Source organism: Passer domesticus, chromosome 5 (assembly GCF_036417665.1).
Source record: "Passer domesticus isolate bPasDom1 chromosome 5, bPasDom1.hap1, whole genome shotgun sequence".
Lineage (NCBI taxonomy): Eukaryota > Metazoa > Chordata > Aves > Passeriformes > Passeridae > Passer > Passer domesticus.
The window spans coordinates 6,847,884-6,859,914 of record NC_087478.1 but is presented as its reverse complement, the minus strand read 5'-3'; the positions used below and the strand labels follow the sequence as shown (position 1 = coordinate 6,859,914).

The following is a 12,031-nucleotide window of genomic DNA, read 5'->3' as shown; positions in this document are numbered from 1 at the left end:
TGAGGTATGTGATTAAAGTTCATAGTGTATTAACAAAGGTGGAGAATGTCTTACTTTGATTCTGTATTACAACATATTTCAATTGCATTGTGTGTAGTTTTAGTTTTACACTTGCATGATTTTTTAGAACACATTTTTAGGCTGGGGCACACAATAAAGGAAATCCATCGTGTGACATTGCATTGATCCCCACATCACTCACTGGAGTATCTTAGCATTTCCAGCAGAGGTTCTCACTTCTTAAGGTGAAAACCCAGAGAAGATGCAAACCTGTAACTGCCATTAAGAGAAGGTCTAAGATTTTAATTGCTGTCTGAACACAAAGGAGCTGCACATGCTGTGGTTTCTTGAAGCACTCCTGCAGTTACAGACGCATCTTTAACTAGCCCACCCTGTCCCTCTTCCCCATCCACCACTGACTGATGCAGCTGGGAGATTCAGTAACTGCGGAGCAAAACCTTGCTTACTTTCAGCTCTCCTGCCCCAGCAAATGCTCAGCTCTTCTGGGAAGATGGACCCATGCCATAAACACACTGCACCTTGAAGGGAATGAAACCTTCCCTTCAAAGACACGCACGTGACCAGGTGTTTGGAACTGCCTGCTGTTGCCATTTTCCGTCTCTTTTCCACAAAGAAGGGAAAGAACCCTATATCTTCCTCTTCATGATATTTCAGGTCCTAATTCCAAAGAACAGAGATGCCAGGACTTGTCAGCGACATGACTAACAATTTTAGGAGAACTGGCAAGACACTTCATTTCTCCTACATCTTACTCACAGAAACCATGGTGTAGCCATGATATTTTATGAAAAATTCTCTGCTAGGATTTTTCCCGTCCTGAGGAGCTGAGAGCCTCAGGAAAGAAATGTAAACAATAACTGTCTGCTGCTGTGGAATGCAACAGGTGCATCTTCCATTGGTCCATGTGGATTGTTTTCACTTGATGACCAATCACAGCCACCTGTGCCAAGGCTGTGAGCAGTCACAAGATTTTGTTATGCATTCTATTCTTTTCTATTCTTCTTCTTTGCAGCCTTCTGATCTTTCTTCTCTCTCTGTTCTGTAGTATAATATTAATATAATTCTATATATATGTATAGAATATATATATTCTATATATATATTCTATATCTATCTATCTATCTATATATATAAAATATAAAACTAATTCTTTAGTATATATTAATATAATATATAACATAATAAATCAGCCTTCTGAGAAAAATGGAGTCAAGGCTCATGTCCCCACACTTGGATGGTCCGCCTCAACACTCAGTGGACTTGGCTTACAACAGCATGATCATGGCTTACTTAAAAAATCTCCAGCAGCAGAGCCACAGCAAAAAGGCTTCCAAAGTAAAAACGCCATTCTGTTCTGATAATAGGTATTTGCATTTATAAAACAAATTTTGACTGCTTAGCATCAAGTCACATGTGTGGTGACCATGCTACCATTCCTCAACTCCAGAACAGTGTAAGAATGTAGCAATGAGGAACCAATTTAGCTGAGACTCAGAATTCCCTTTGTGACCAGTTACAGACTTTTCTTAATGGCAAGCCACACCAAAATTAGCAGGACGGGAACATCTCAATGTCCTTCAAAACAGTTACACCTAATGACACCTTTGAAGGCCTCTGAAATTTAAGGTCGTATAATTTTCATATAATTTTAATTATTTTCATTTTCATTTTTTATACACAAAACAGAGGTTGCCTCACTTTCCTTTAGGCAGGAACAAGCCCTTTCTCATGTTGGAGAGTACACATGAAGATTTACATGGGCATTGCCGAAATTCTCAACCAAACTTTTGAGATAAAGTATTTCTAGTATAGCTGCAGCAATTTATCCAATTGCTAAGGTATTCTAAAATTGACTAGTTGACCCCAGATGTATTGGTACAAAGGCAAAGAGAATAAATACTTCCAAACTCCTATGAATCTTACTATGTACTGCAAGAAGTAAATGATATTTTATTTAGCTGCATCTCAGCATGGACAAAGCTGTGCATGCAAAGTGGCCCTCGTTGCTATACAATATTACACAGGCCTGGTGGAAAAGGTTTGAGCTGTAGATAATCCGGGCCCCTCCAAAAGGACACAGATAACCAGGAATAGAGAAAACATAACTTTCTGCTGTCACAATTTTGTGTCAAAACCTTGGTTATGAGAAGAGAAAAAAAGATGTATTAAATGACCTGTTTTGTAGTTGGGGACTTCTCTGTCTTTCTCTTTTTGGACTGAATTGTTCCCCAGGAGTGTATAAAAATGACTCTGTAAAGAAAACTTTTCCAAAGATTCCTAAAAAAATTCAGGAGTACTCTGCTGCAAAATTTCAGGCACTTCAAGGCATTTTTAATTCAAGCTTCAAGCATTTCTATGGGAATTCTTGAGAGACCGCATACTTAATATATCCAACATCTCTGATTGGCAAAAGTCTTTATTTCAGATAGGGGTAGAGGAAGGACATCCTCTAAGATACGAGGGTTAAATACAAAGAATGACACATTTCAAGCAATTTGAGAAACATCTCTTTTTATTAATTTTTCAAACATGGATACATTTGAAAAGAGACAGGTCACTACAAAAGGGTAATTTTTACAAAACTAAGGGTAATTTTACCAAACTGACTACACTAAAGGGGCTCTGGAAGGAACGCTAATAAATAAGTCTAATTAAAGCTACAGTTTACAACTACAAATAAAGCTACAATTACAGTTACAACTATAACAAAAGCTACAGCTACAACAACATCTACAACTACAGCTAAAACTACAGCTACAACTAAACAACTACATTAAGATGATAAGAGGTTGCTGTCTTCGAGGTGTTCCAAGCAACCTCTATCGGCTTCTGAGTCTTCCACGAGGAAGGATGTGCAGGTGGAGCCAGGTTTTGCCTCAAAGTGTTGGCCACCGTTGTAACTAGAAGGTGCAGGACAAGGCCACAGCAAGATGTGTCTGCACAATGAAGTCATGAGCTGCAGCGTCTTCCTTCCGCAGGAGCAGGAAAGCAGCTTCAGGACTGCCAGTGACGAGGGAAACAATTGTGCAGAGTTCACGTGGCTGCCATCGGATGTGATCCCCAGCACAGCTCTGTGCAGGGAACGCCTCTCAGTGGCTGGAGAGCATCGTCCAGAGGCGAAATCGCAGCTGGCCATATCTTTGCATCAGCTCCCTGTGGGTGGCTGGATCTCGGGCCAGGTGCTCGAAGAGGTTGAGCGGCTCAACCCTTCGTGTTGCTGGCGACACGCTGATCTCTGCAGGAAGCCTCTCACTGCCTTGCACAAAGTGCTCCAGGCGTTTCAACTGCAGGCAGCGGTGCAGGTAGGCCATGATGTCCCACAGCCGCCGTTCAAATTCCCTCCTGCGCCACTGGGACAGCGGTACTGTGGTCAGCACGTGCATGACCACCGTCTTCCAGGTGTAGCTGGAAAACCCTGTGCCCCTCAGGATGCAGGTGAAGACCTGCAGGCATTTCAGGTGCAAGCTGTGACAGGGCAGCTGCCTGGCGATGTGCTGGAAGAATTTCGCCTCTGCCACAGCGTACGTCTCAGGCCACGCTGTGCTTGTGATGAGCTTGGCCTCGGCAGGCTGACTGCTCATAAAGTTGATGGGGCCACCTTTCTGGGGCTCTGTGGGCTGGCTGATGACAAAGATGTCGGAGTCCCCTTGGCGCACTCCAAAGAGCATCTCCACCATCAGGCTCTTCTTGCCTTTGGTAAGCTGGAATTGGCAGGACCGGCTGCAGGGCTGAAACACCAAGTGCCATGAGTAGGACTGAGGCACGTGCAGCCAGGAGCATCTCACCAGCTGGTGGAACCAGTGGGAGGTCTTCTCCACGTCCAGGTAGGAGCCGGTGCAGAGTGTCTCTAGGAGGCTGCGCTTCTGCTTCCGCCACAGCTCCTCCTGCGAGTGGTGCAGGAAGCACAACAGCTTCTCGCCCAGCTGCTCCCTCTCGCATGTGCACACCAGCTCCACGCGGACGCTGAAGGTCCTTGCTGCCATCTGCCCCGCACTGTTCAGTTCTAGGTGGAAGGCATGGCCTGGCGGGGGATTCAGCGGGACCAGCACACGGTACACGCCATCCCACTCGCGGGGACTCCAACCCTCAAAGGCACTGCCCACTCCAATGGCTTCTTGAGGCACTGGGTAGAAGCTATTGCTCACGCTGTCCACAAAGACACGTGAGAAACTCTCCATCAGCTCAGCTGTCACTGAGCAACCTTGCTCCAGCTCCTCCACAGGCCACTCTATGTGATCCACAAAAAGGATGGCTCCCTCATTCCCAGCATCTTGGGTGTCTTCTTCGTCTTCTGTTCCACCATTCCCAGCATCTTGGGTGTCTTCTCCATCTTCTGTTCCTGTACTGCTGCTTTCTTCCTTGTCACCGTCACTGTCTTCTTTTTCACTGGCAGCCACGTTACCTTGTTCATCTTCTTTTCTCTCCTCCTTCTTGTTTTCCTCCACATTCGTATCACCTTGCTCTTCAACCTTGTTTCTATCACTTTCATCTTCTTCTATAACTTCGTTCTTTTCTTCCTCAGTTTCAGCAAAGGAACTATGGGCTTCTTCATTCCCACGTTCACCACTATCTTCCTGCCCAGTGCAATCCCTGCTTTTCTCTTCACTGGCATCACTGCTTTCCTGCACCTTCACATCCGTGTATACTTCCTGTCCATTTACGTTGTCCTCACCTTCATTTACATCATCATTGTTGCCTGCCTTCATATTTGAGCCATTGGTGTTTTCTTCATTCCCATCTTCTTCCTTTCCAGCGTCCTTGTCTTGCTCCACCTGTACATCCTTGTTTTGTCCTTCATCTGCTTCATCCACCTCTTCTGCCTTTTCTGCAACGTTGCCAGGTTCTTCTTCAGTTTCTTCATCAGTATTATCTCCTGGCACATTCTCATCATTCCATCCATCATCTTTCTTTAACTCGTGGCCATTGTCATTGTAAACATCATTGTCTTCCTCCACCTGTACATCCTTGTTTTCTCCTTCATCTCGATCATCCACCTCTTCGGCCTTTTCTGCAATGTTGCCAGGTTCTTCTTCAGTTTCATCAGTGGTGTTATCTCCTGGCACATTCCCATCATTCCATCGTTCATCCTTCTTTAACTCATGGCCATTGTCATTGTAAACATCGCTGTCTTCCTCCACCTTGATGTCACAATTCCCTTCAATGGCGTCATCGTCTCCTTCATCTGCAGCCACGGGACTGCCTTCTCTGTCACTTCCGCTCCCGTTGTTGTCAGCCTCCACAGTTACATCAGTGTTTTCTTCGCCTTCCTCCGAATAAGGACTGTCTTCTTCCTGTTGTGTTCCACTCTCGTCGTGTCCAAAGTCGTTGCAGGAGCTCTGGTCCTTGCCGCTGCTGCTGGCCTCACGGCTCCTTCTCCTGCAGCTAAAGCACAGGCCCAAGAGGAGCAGGACTCCAGCAAGAGCCCAGAATGGCCACTGCTGCAGAGCACCAAAGAGCACGGCTGCCCAGCCCTTGTCCAGGGGCCCCTGCTCCAGCTCCTGCAGCAGCCGAGCCATCTCCTGGTCCAGCAGCTCCTGACGCTCCTGCATACGCTGGTGCGTAGCCTCATCCAGCCCATCTCCAGCCGGCTGGGGGTACTGGATCAGGCTTTGCACGAGCACGAAGATCAGTGATAGCAAAGCCATGGTCTGCAGGAGGACACACAGAAAGGGTTCAGTGGGGCCGGAATGGAGACAGGCAGTGGGGGTCAGGAGGCGCAGGGATGTGGCGGCAGGAGGGAGAGGGCCCCCGGCAGTTGGCAGGCACGAGGTCTGCACCGCTGCTGCCCAGCAAGCGCCGCGCCCTCAGCAAGGCGCTCCCGCCGGGCGCTGGGCCCTGGGTGCAGGGACAGGAGCATGGCCCGGTAGCGGAGCCTCTGCCCCGGCCCTCCCCCAACCGCAGCCCTCCTCCTGCTCTGTCTCCTCGCTGCTGTGCACTCACCGCTCGCCCAGGCTCTACTGGGGCAGCCGCACGCGCTCTGGCCTTTTATAGCTGCCCCCATTGTGATGCGGCCCTGGTGCTGTCACAGAACCCAGAGCGCATCACCCAGCCCCGCCCGCCCTCCCCAGCCCGGGCAGGGAACTCATCATGGCCCTGGGCACCCAAAGCCCCAAGAGACACCAAGTGCAGACCCATCACTCGGGAACCTGGGAACCCCAGAGCTTCCCTTCACAAAGCAGGCACAAGGGCGCTCACACACAACTCTTGTCAAATATAAATTTGGGTGACATGACCCATGGATGTTCTCGGTATACAAGTGTAGGCTTTTATTTCATACTGGTGGGGGACATTTTTTATTATTAGTATTTCTACTTATTACTTTTGGGGCAGGGTGTCACGTAGGCTAATGCTCTGTTACAGATTTAGTAATAAATCCTTCTGAAAGTAATCCAGGTTGCTTGGATGATGCAGAGGAAGATTTAATACCATCCTGAAAAGGCCAAAAAGTTGAATGACAAAATTTTGGTGCCTTCAATAAACTCTTAGCTCTCAAACTCTATGGTTCAACACCACGCAAAATTCTGGTAGAGCCAGGATTTTGTTGAGAAAGTAGAATGTCTGGTTTTTGAAATTTGTGCAAAGATGTACCTCTGTCACTCCCACCATCTTCTAAATTGTCTCCCTCAAACAGAGATAGCCAATCTCTCTGACCGATTAAGGAACTTCTGCCTCTTTCTGCTGTCTCTTTGTGTATTTATCTCCAAAGGACTGTGAGTACAGGAGAGATTATACTCCTCAACCATTCTTTGGGGAACTCACCAATAAATAGAACTGCAGAAATGGGGAGGGAGGAAAGGGAAACAGGATGTGACTTGAGTACCTGCATAGTGACCACAGATGTCCACTGCTAGACAGACACTGGTGTCAGGCGGAGCATGCCCTCTCATTAGTGCGCAGAAGGACAACCATGTTGGGATTTCTGAAACTGCTCTGAATTGGATCTGCTTAACCGATGTCATTAGTAAAATCAGTCAAAGAGTTTTGAACCGTCTTCCAACCTGAGGCCACTTATCATTGGATCTGACCTTCAAGTTCTCTAGCTTAAAAAAAATAAAAAAAAAGTTTGTAAGAAATTTGCTGGTTTTCCTATTACTAAATGCCTTCAGCTTTATATTTAGCTTACTGCACATACAAGACACTTTCCTTGCATGGACAGCAGTGTCCATCCATCGTCAAGCTGGGGTATATTTTAAGTCTCAATGATCAGTGCCTCCAGAAAGCATTTTTGAGATAAAACAGGCAAAGTATTTTGCGGAACTATACAATCTTCCAGCAGCAGGATCTTCAATCTCACATAAACACTTCCTATTTCTCCACAAAGGAATCCGAGATAGATTTTTCTGAGAAATAACAAACCATCAACAATTTATTAAATAACAAACAAGAGGAAAACACCACTTCCTCAGTCACCACGTTTTCCTTGATTTTTATAAGCCTTCGGATTCACAGCTGCTGGTACTACCACAGTAGCCGGGTTTTTTTCTAGTTTTACTTTCTCTTCCAGCAGAACAAGCACAGCTGCAAACTCATTTCTAGGCTCTCTTGTACATCCACATTCCAACCAGTCATAGTTGCACAACATCCCATCAGGGTACTGGGATTACTGCAGTGTCACAGACAGTTCAAGTGAGGTTCAAGGAGCTGTACAGTTTTAACTATGTTTTGTATGGATAATTAAATGATGTATGACATGGAAATAAGCCAGCTGTACTGAAACTTAACAAACTAACTGCTCTGATGCAACAGTCAAGCATCTCATCATTTGTAAAATGAAATAGGTTTAAAGCAAAAACCATGTAGAGAAAAGAATGCCTGACATTGTAAAGTAGCATGTTCAAAGGACCATTTTTGACCATTAAGCAAGTGTACTCACATTAAGCAAGTGTACTACATTTTCCAAAGACTTCCTGGCACCAAAATGCTCTCTGTTTGCTTTTTCACCATGTTAAAGAATGGATCACTCTTAGGGGGAAGAAAATCCTGTGTGCAAACCTCTGCATGAAACTAAGCAATCCTTAAACGTGGCTAATTTCCATGTGGAGCTGACGATTTAGCACTGGCATCCTTCAGCAAAAGAGAAAGATCTGCCTGTCTTTAGTTTACTTCTGTAAGATGAAAAAGGTGAAGAGTGTGAATTTGATCTTGCTTCAATTGTCTTCAGTGGCCAAACACTTGGCATGACTTCAGTGGGAGTGAGACTGCATCTTAATTCCTTCAATGTGGAGAAAACCAAATCAGCTGAGAATAATGCTCTTGTGTATTGGATTTAAATTACTACCATAGTTGTTTTTAACAGTGCTAAGCAAATCCTGTTTTAAAAGCCACAGGTTCCTTCAGTCATGCTTATTCCTATGTATTGTGTCACAATGTAGGGTTCCATGTTCTCTGACCAAGTCACAAGTGTTCACAGCAAGCAAGGCTTGCTCTGGGGCATGGCCACATTCCCACATGGGAATAATGTATGTTTGTGGATGTCACAGGTGACAACATCCAAGTGTGGGCTGAGGCATCCCCCTCAGCCAATAAACCAGGGTGCACACTTTTGTAAAATGAATGCATTCACTGAGAACAAAGACTATACTAACTAGGATGTCCATGAAACGCAGCAAAGTAAATCAAATCAACGGGGTTACATTTGCAATTAGGAATCTGCATTTCTGCAGGGAAATGTTAGGATAGCTACAAATTTTAAAACATTCCATTTTTGTTTTCCTTAGAAGGCAATCAGCCCTCTGGTTTGGCTGTTCTCTACTCTTCCTTATAAAGTAGAACTTAGAGAACTGCTCAGAAAATATGTATGTAAGTACCTCTCAATTAATTAGAAAGTATTATTACTCAGAAGATAGACAGAAACAAGACTATCTACACTGAATGAATTAAACATATATGAATTCGGACACAGACCCTTCCATTCTTTGGTAAGGGATGCTGTCCTGCAAATTACATTAATGAATGAGACTGAGAGATGAAAACCTTCTGCATCTGCTCTAGCGGTTGGAATGAGGATGTTAAATGAGGCAGACAAGGAGGATTTGCTACTTAGGGATACTGAACATCACTTCTGTGCTTGAGGAGTCCTGCAGTTTGGATGAAGGTCACAGGTTATCTCCAGCTGCATAAAAATGAGTGATAAATATCTACTGTTTCTCTTAGACTGAAAGCAGTGTTAAACAAAGAGTATTAAAATAAGGAATATTACTCAAAAATCATCCCATGGTTTTCTAAAGACGGCAATCTTCTATTAGAAGACAGTTTGTTACCTCCTCCATATATTAAAGCTGTAACATAATAATAAAAGCAGCTCAAACTTGTTGAAGTATCAAAGATACATAGATTAAATAAGATCTATGCAGTGAGAGCACCCTAAAAACATCACAAGAGCAGTGACAATTTCTGAGATAGTAATGACATGAACCAATATTTAAGAGTTAAGTCTAAATGAAGAAGATAATTTTTCAACTAATGGAAAATGTGGGAATAAAGGATGAGATATGTGATTAAATTTCATAGTGTATTAACAAAGGTGGAGAATGTCTTACTTTGATTCTGTATTACAACATATTTCAATTGCATTGTGTGTAGTTTTAGTTTTATACATGCATGATTTTTTAGAACACATATTTAGACTGGAGCACACAATAATGGAAATCCATCGTGTGACATTGCATTGATCCCCACATCACTCACTGGAGTATCTTAGCATTTCCAGCAGAGGTTCTCACTTCTTAAGATGAAAACCCAGAGAAGATGCAAACCTGTAACTGCCATTAAGAGAAGGTCTAAGATTTTAATTGCTGTCTGAACACAAAGGAGCTGCACATGCTGTGGTTTCTTGAAGCACTCCTGCAGTTACAGACGCATCTTTAACTAGCCCACCCTGTCCCTCTTCCCCATCCACCACTGACTGATGCAGCTGGGAGATTCAGTAACTGCGGAGCAAAACCTTGCTTACTTTCAGCTCTCCTGCCCCAGCAAATGCTCAGCTCTTCTGGGAAGATGGACCCATGCCATAAACACACTGCACCTTGAAGGGAATGAAACCTTCCCTTCAAAGACACGCACGTGACCAGGTGTTTGGAACTGCCTGCTGTTGCCATTTTCCGTCTCTTTTCCACAAAGAAGGGAAAGAACCCTGTATCTTCCTCTTCGTGATATTTCAAGTCTTAATTCCAAAGAACAGAGATGCCAGGACTTGTCAGTGACATGACTAACAATTTTAGGAGAACTGGCAAGACACTTCATTTCTCCTACATCTTACTCACAGAAACCATGGTGTAGCCATGATATTTTATGAAAAATTCTCTGCTAGGATTTTTCCCGTCCTGAGGAGCTGAGAGCCTCAGGAAAGAAATGTAAACAATAACTGTCTGCTGCTGTGGAATGCAACAGGTGCATCTTCCATTGGTCCATGTGGATTGTTTTCACTTGATGACCAATCACAGCCACCTGTGCCAAGGCTGTGAGCAGTCACAAGATTTTGTTATGCATTCTATTCTATTCTATTCTTGTTCTTTGCAGCCTTCTGATCTTTCTTCTCTCTCTGTTCTGTAGTATAATATTAATATAATTCTATATATATGTATAGAATATATATATTCTATATATATATTCTATATCTATCTATCTATCTATCTATCTATCTATATATAATATAAAACTAATTCTTTAGTATATATTAATATAATATATAACATAATAAATCAGCCTTCTGAGAAAAATGGAGTCAAGGCTCGTGTCCCCACACTTGGATGGTCCGCCTCAACACTCAGTGGACTTGGCTTACAACAGCATGATCATGGCTTACTTAAAAAATCTCCAGCAGCAGAGCCACAGCAAAAAGGCTTCCAAAGTAAAAACGCCATTCTGTTCTGATAATAGGTATTTGCATTTATAAAACATATTTTGACTGCTTAGCATCAAGTCACATGTGTGGTGACCATGCTACCATTCCTCAACTCCAGAACAGTGTCAGAATGTAGCAATGAGGTGAAGGAGTGTAGGGGGATGCCCCCAATGAGAGAGGGACAAACTAGCCTTTGTCCCCCAAAAAAGGAAGGAGGCCCAGAAGTTTCTCCCAACGATCAGGTGAAAAGACACCTTATAGGACCCCAGAGACTTCACTAAAACCTTGGGGTCACCTAATTGGATGAGAGCCAAAAGATCCCGCCTGGGCCATCAGGTAGAAAAAGAGAAGACAAAAGAACGACGAGGCTTTTGTGAAGGTGTTTTACCAGGAGCAGACCTCTGTACCTGGATCGGATTTTCTGTTTATTGTTTTTCCTTTTATTAAACAGTTTTGTTTCCAACACTGCAGCAGAAGCCATCCTGCTCATTATTTGCCTCCAAAGGTAATAGCCAGGCTATTCTTTGGGTATTAAGTTCTCTTTTAAAGGCTCATAAAACCCTGGCCCGACAAAACAGAACTTAATACATGGGTTCCATTGCTTCTCATGTAGTTGTGGTTATGAATTAATTACTGCAGAAATTCAGAGCTGTTGTTGAAATAGCAACTACTGACAGCAGGAGGGACTATAAGAATAACTGGGCCTGCAGGTCCTCAAATCATGAGAAACCACCAGATCCCAAAATACCAGTATTCAAGACTGACCTGGACAATGTAGATAACAAAATTACTCAGTGAAATCCAAGGTGTAAGAACTGAAAACAGCATTACCTGCCCTTAATTTGCCCTTAGAGTGTGAAAGTTATTTTGGGCATTCAGATGATGTTAGGTGTATGTATTTCTATAAATACATTTATATTTTGCAAAGTATAAACATGTTTATTTAAATAACATTCTCTTTAGCAATTAATATCTAGCTAAACAAGCATGTGTGTACTCTTTTTTTTTTAAACTTCAATTTATTCTAGGATTCTTCCTTGCATGCACTATATACCTCCAAGCACATAAGTGCTATCAAGAGCCTGTTCAGTGTCATTCAGCACTCAAAATGGGATAAGGCTGTGATTACTATCTTGTCACTATTTTTTCTCACTGATTATTTTATTT

General features: G+C 43.5%; 1 protein-coding gene and 1 long non-coding RNA gene across 2 annotated transcripts; one reads left to right on the top strand and one right to left on the bottom strand.

The window, feature by feature from the left end:
* Positions 1-2,515: 2,515 nt before the first annotated feature.
* Positions 2,516-5,681, bottom strand: LOC135301609 (inositol 1,4,5-trisphosphate receptor-interacting protein-like). Its single transcript, XM_064421851.1, has one exon. The coding sequence runs from the start codon at positions 5,664-5,666 to the stop codon at positions 3,111-3,113; it is 2,556 nt and encodes an 851-aa protein (XP_064277921.1). The 5' UTR covers positions 5,667-5,681; the 3' UTR covers positions 2,516-3,110.
* A 2,763-nt stretch (positions 5,682-8,444) lies between these two features.
* LOC135301225 (uncharacterized) lies at positions 8,445-9,544 on the top strand. The gene is made up of 3 exons (XR_010362957.1): positions 8,445-8,631; positions 8,739-8,820; positions 9,013-9,544. It is a non-coding gene; the product is annotated as an uncharacterized LOC135301225 (long non-coding RNA).
* The last annotated feature ends 2,487 nt before the right edge of the window (positions 9,545-12,031 follow it).

Excerpts from the sequence above, each read along its gene's own strand:
- LOC135301609 (XM_064421851.1), bottom strand. The coding sequence starts at position 5,666 with ATGGCTTTGCTATCACTGATCTTCGTGCTCGTGCAAAGCCTGATCCAG.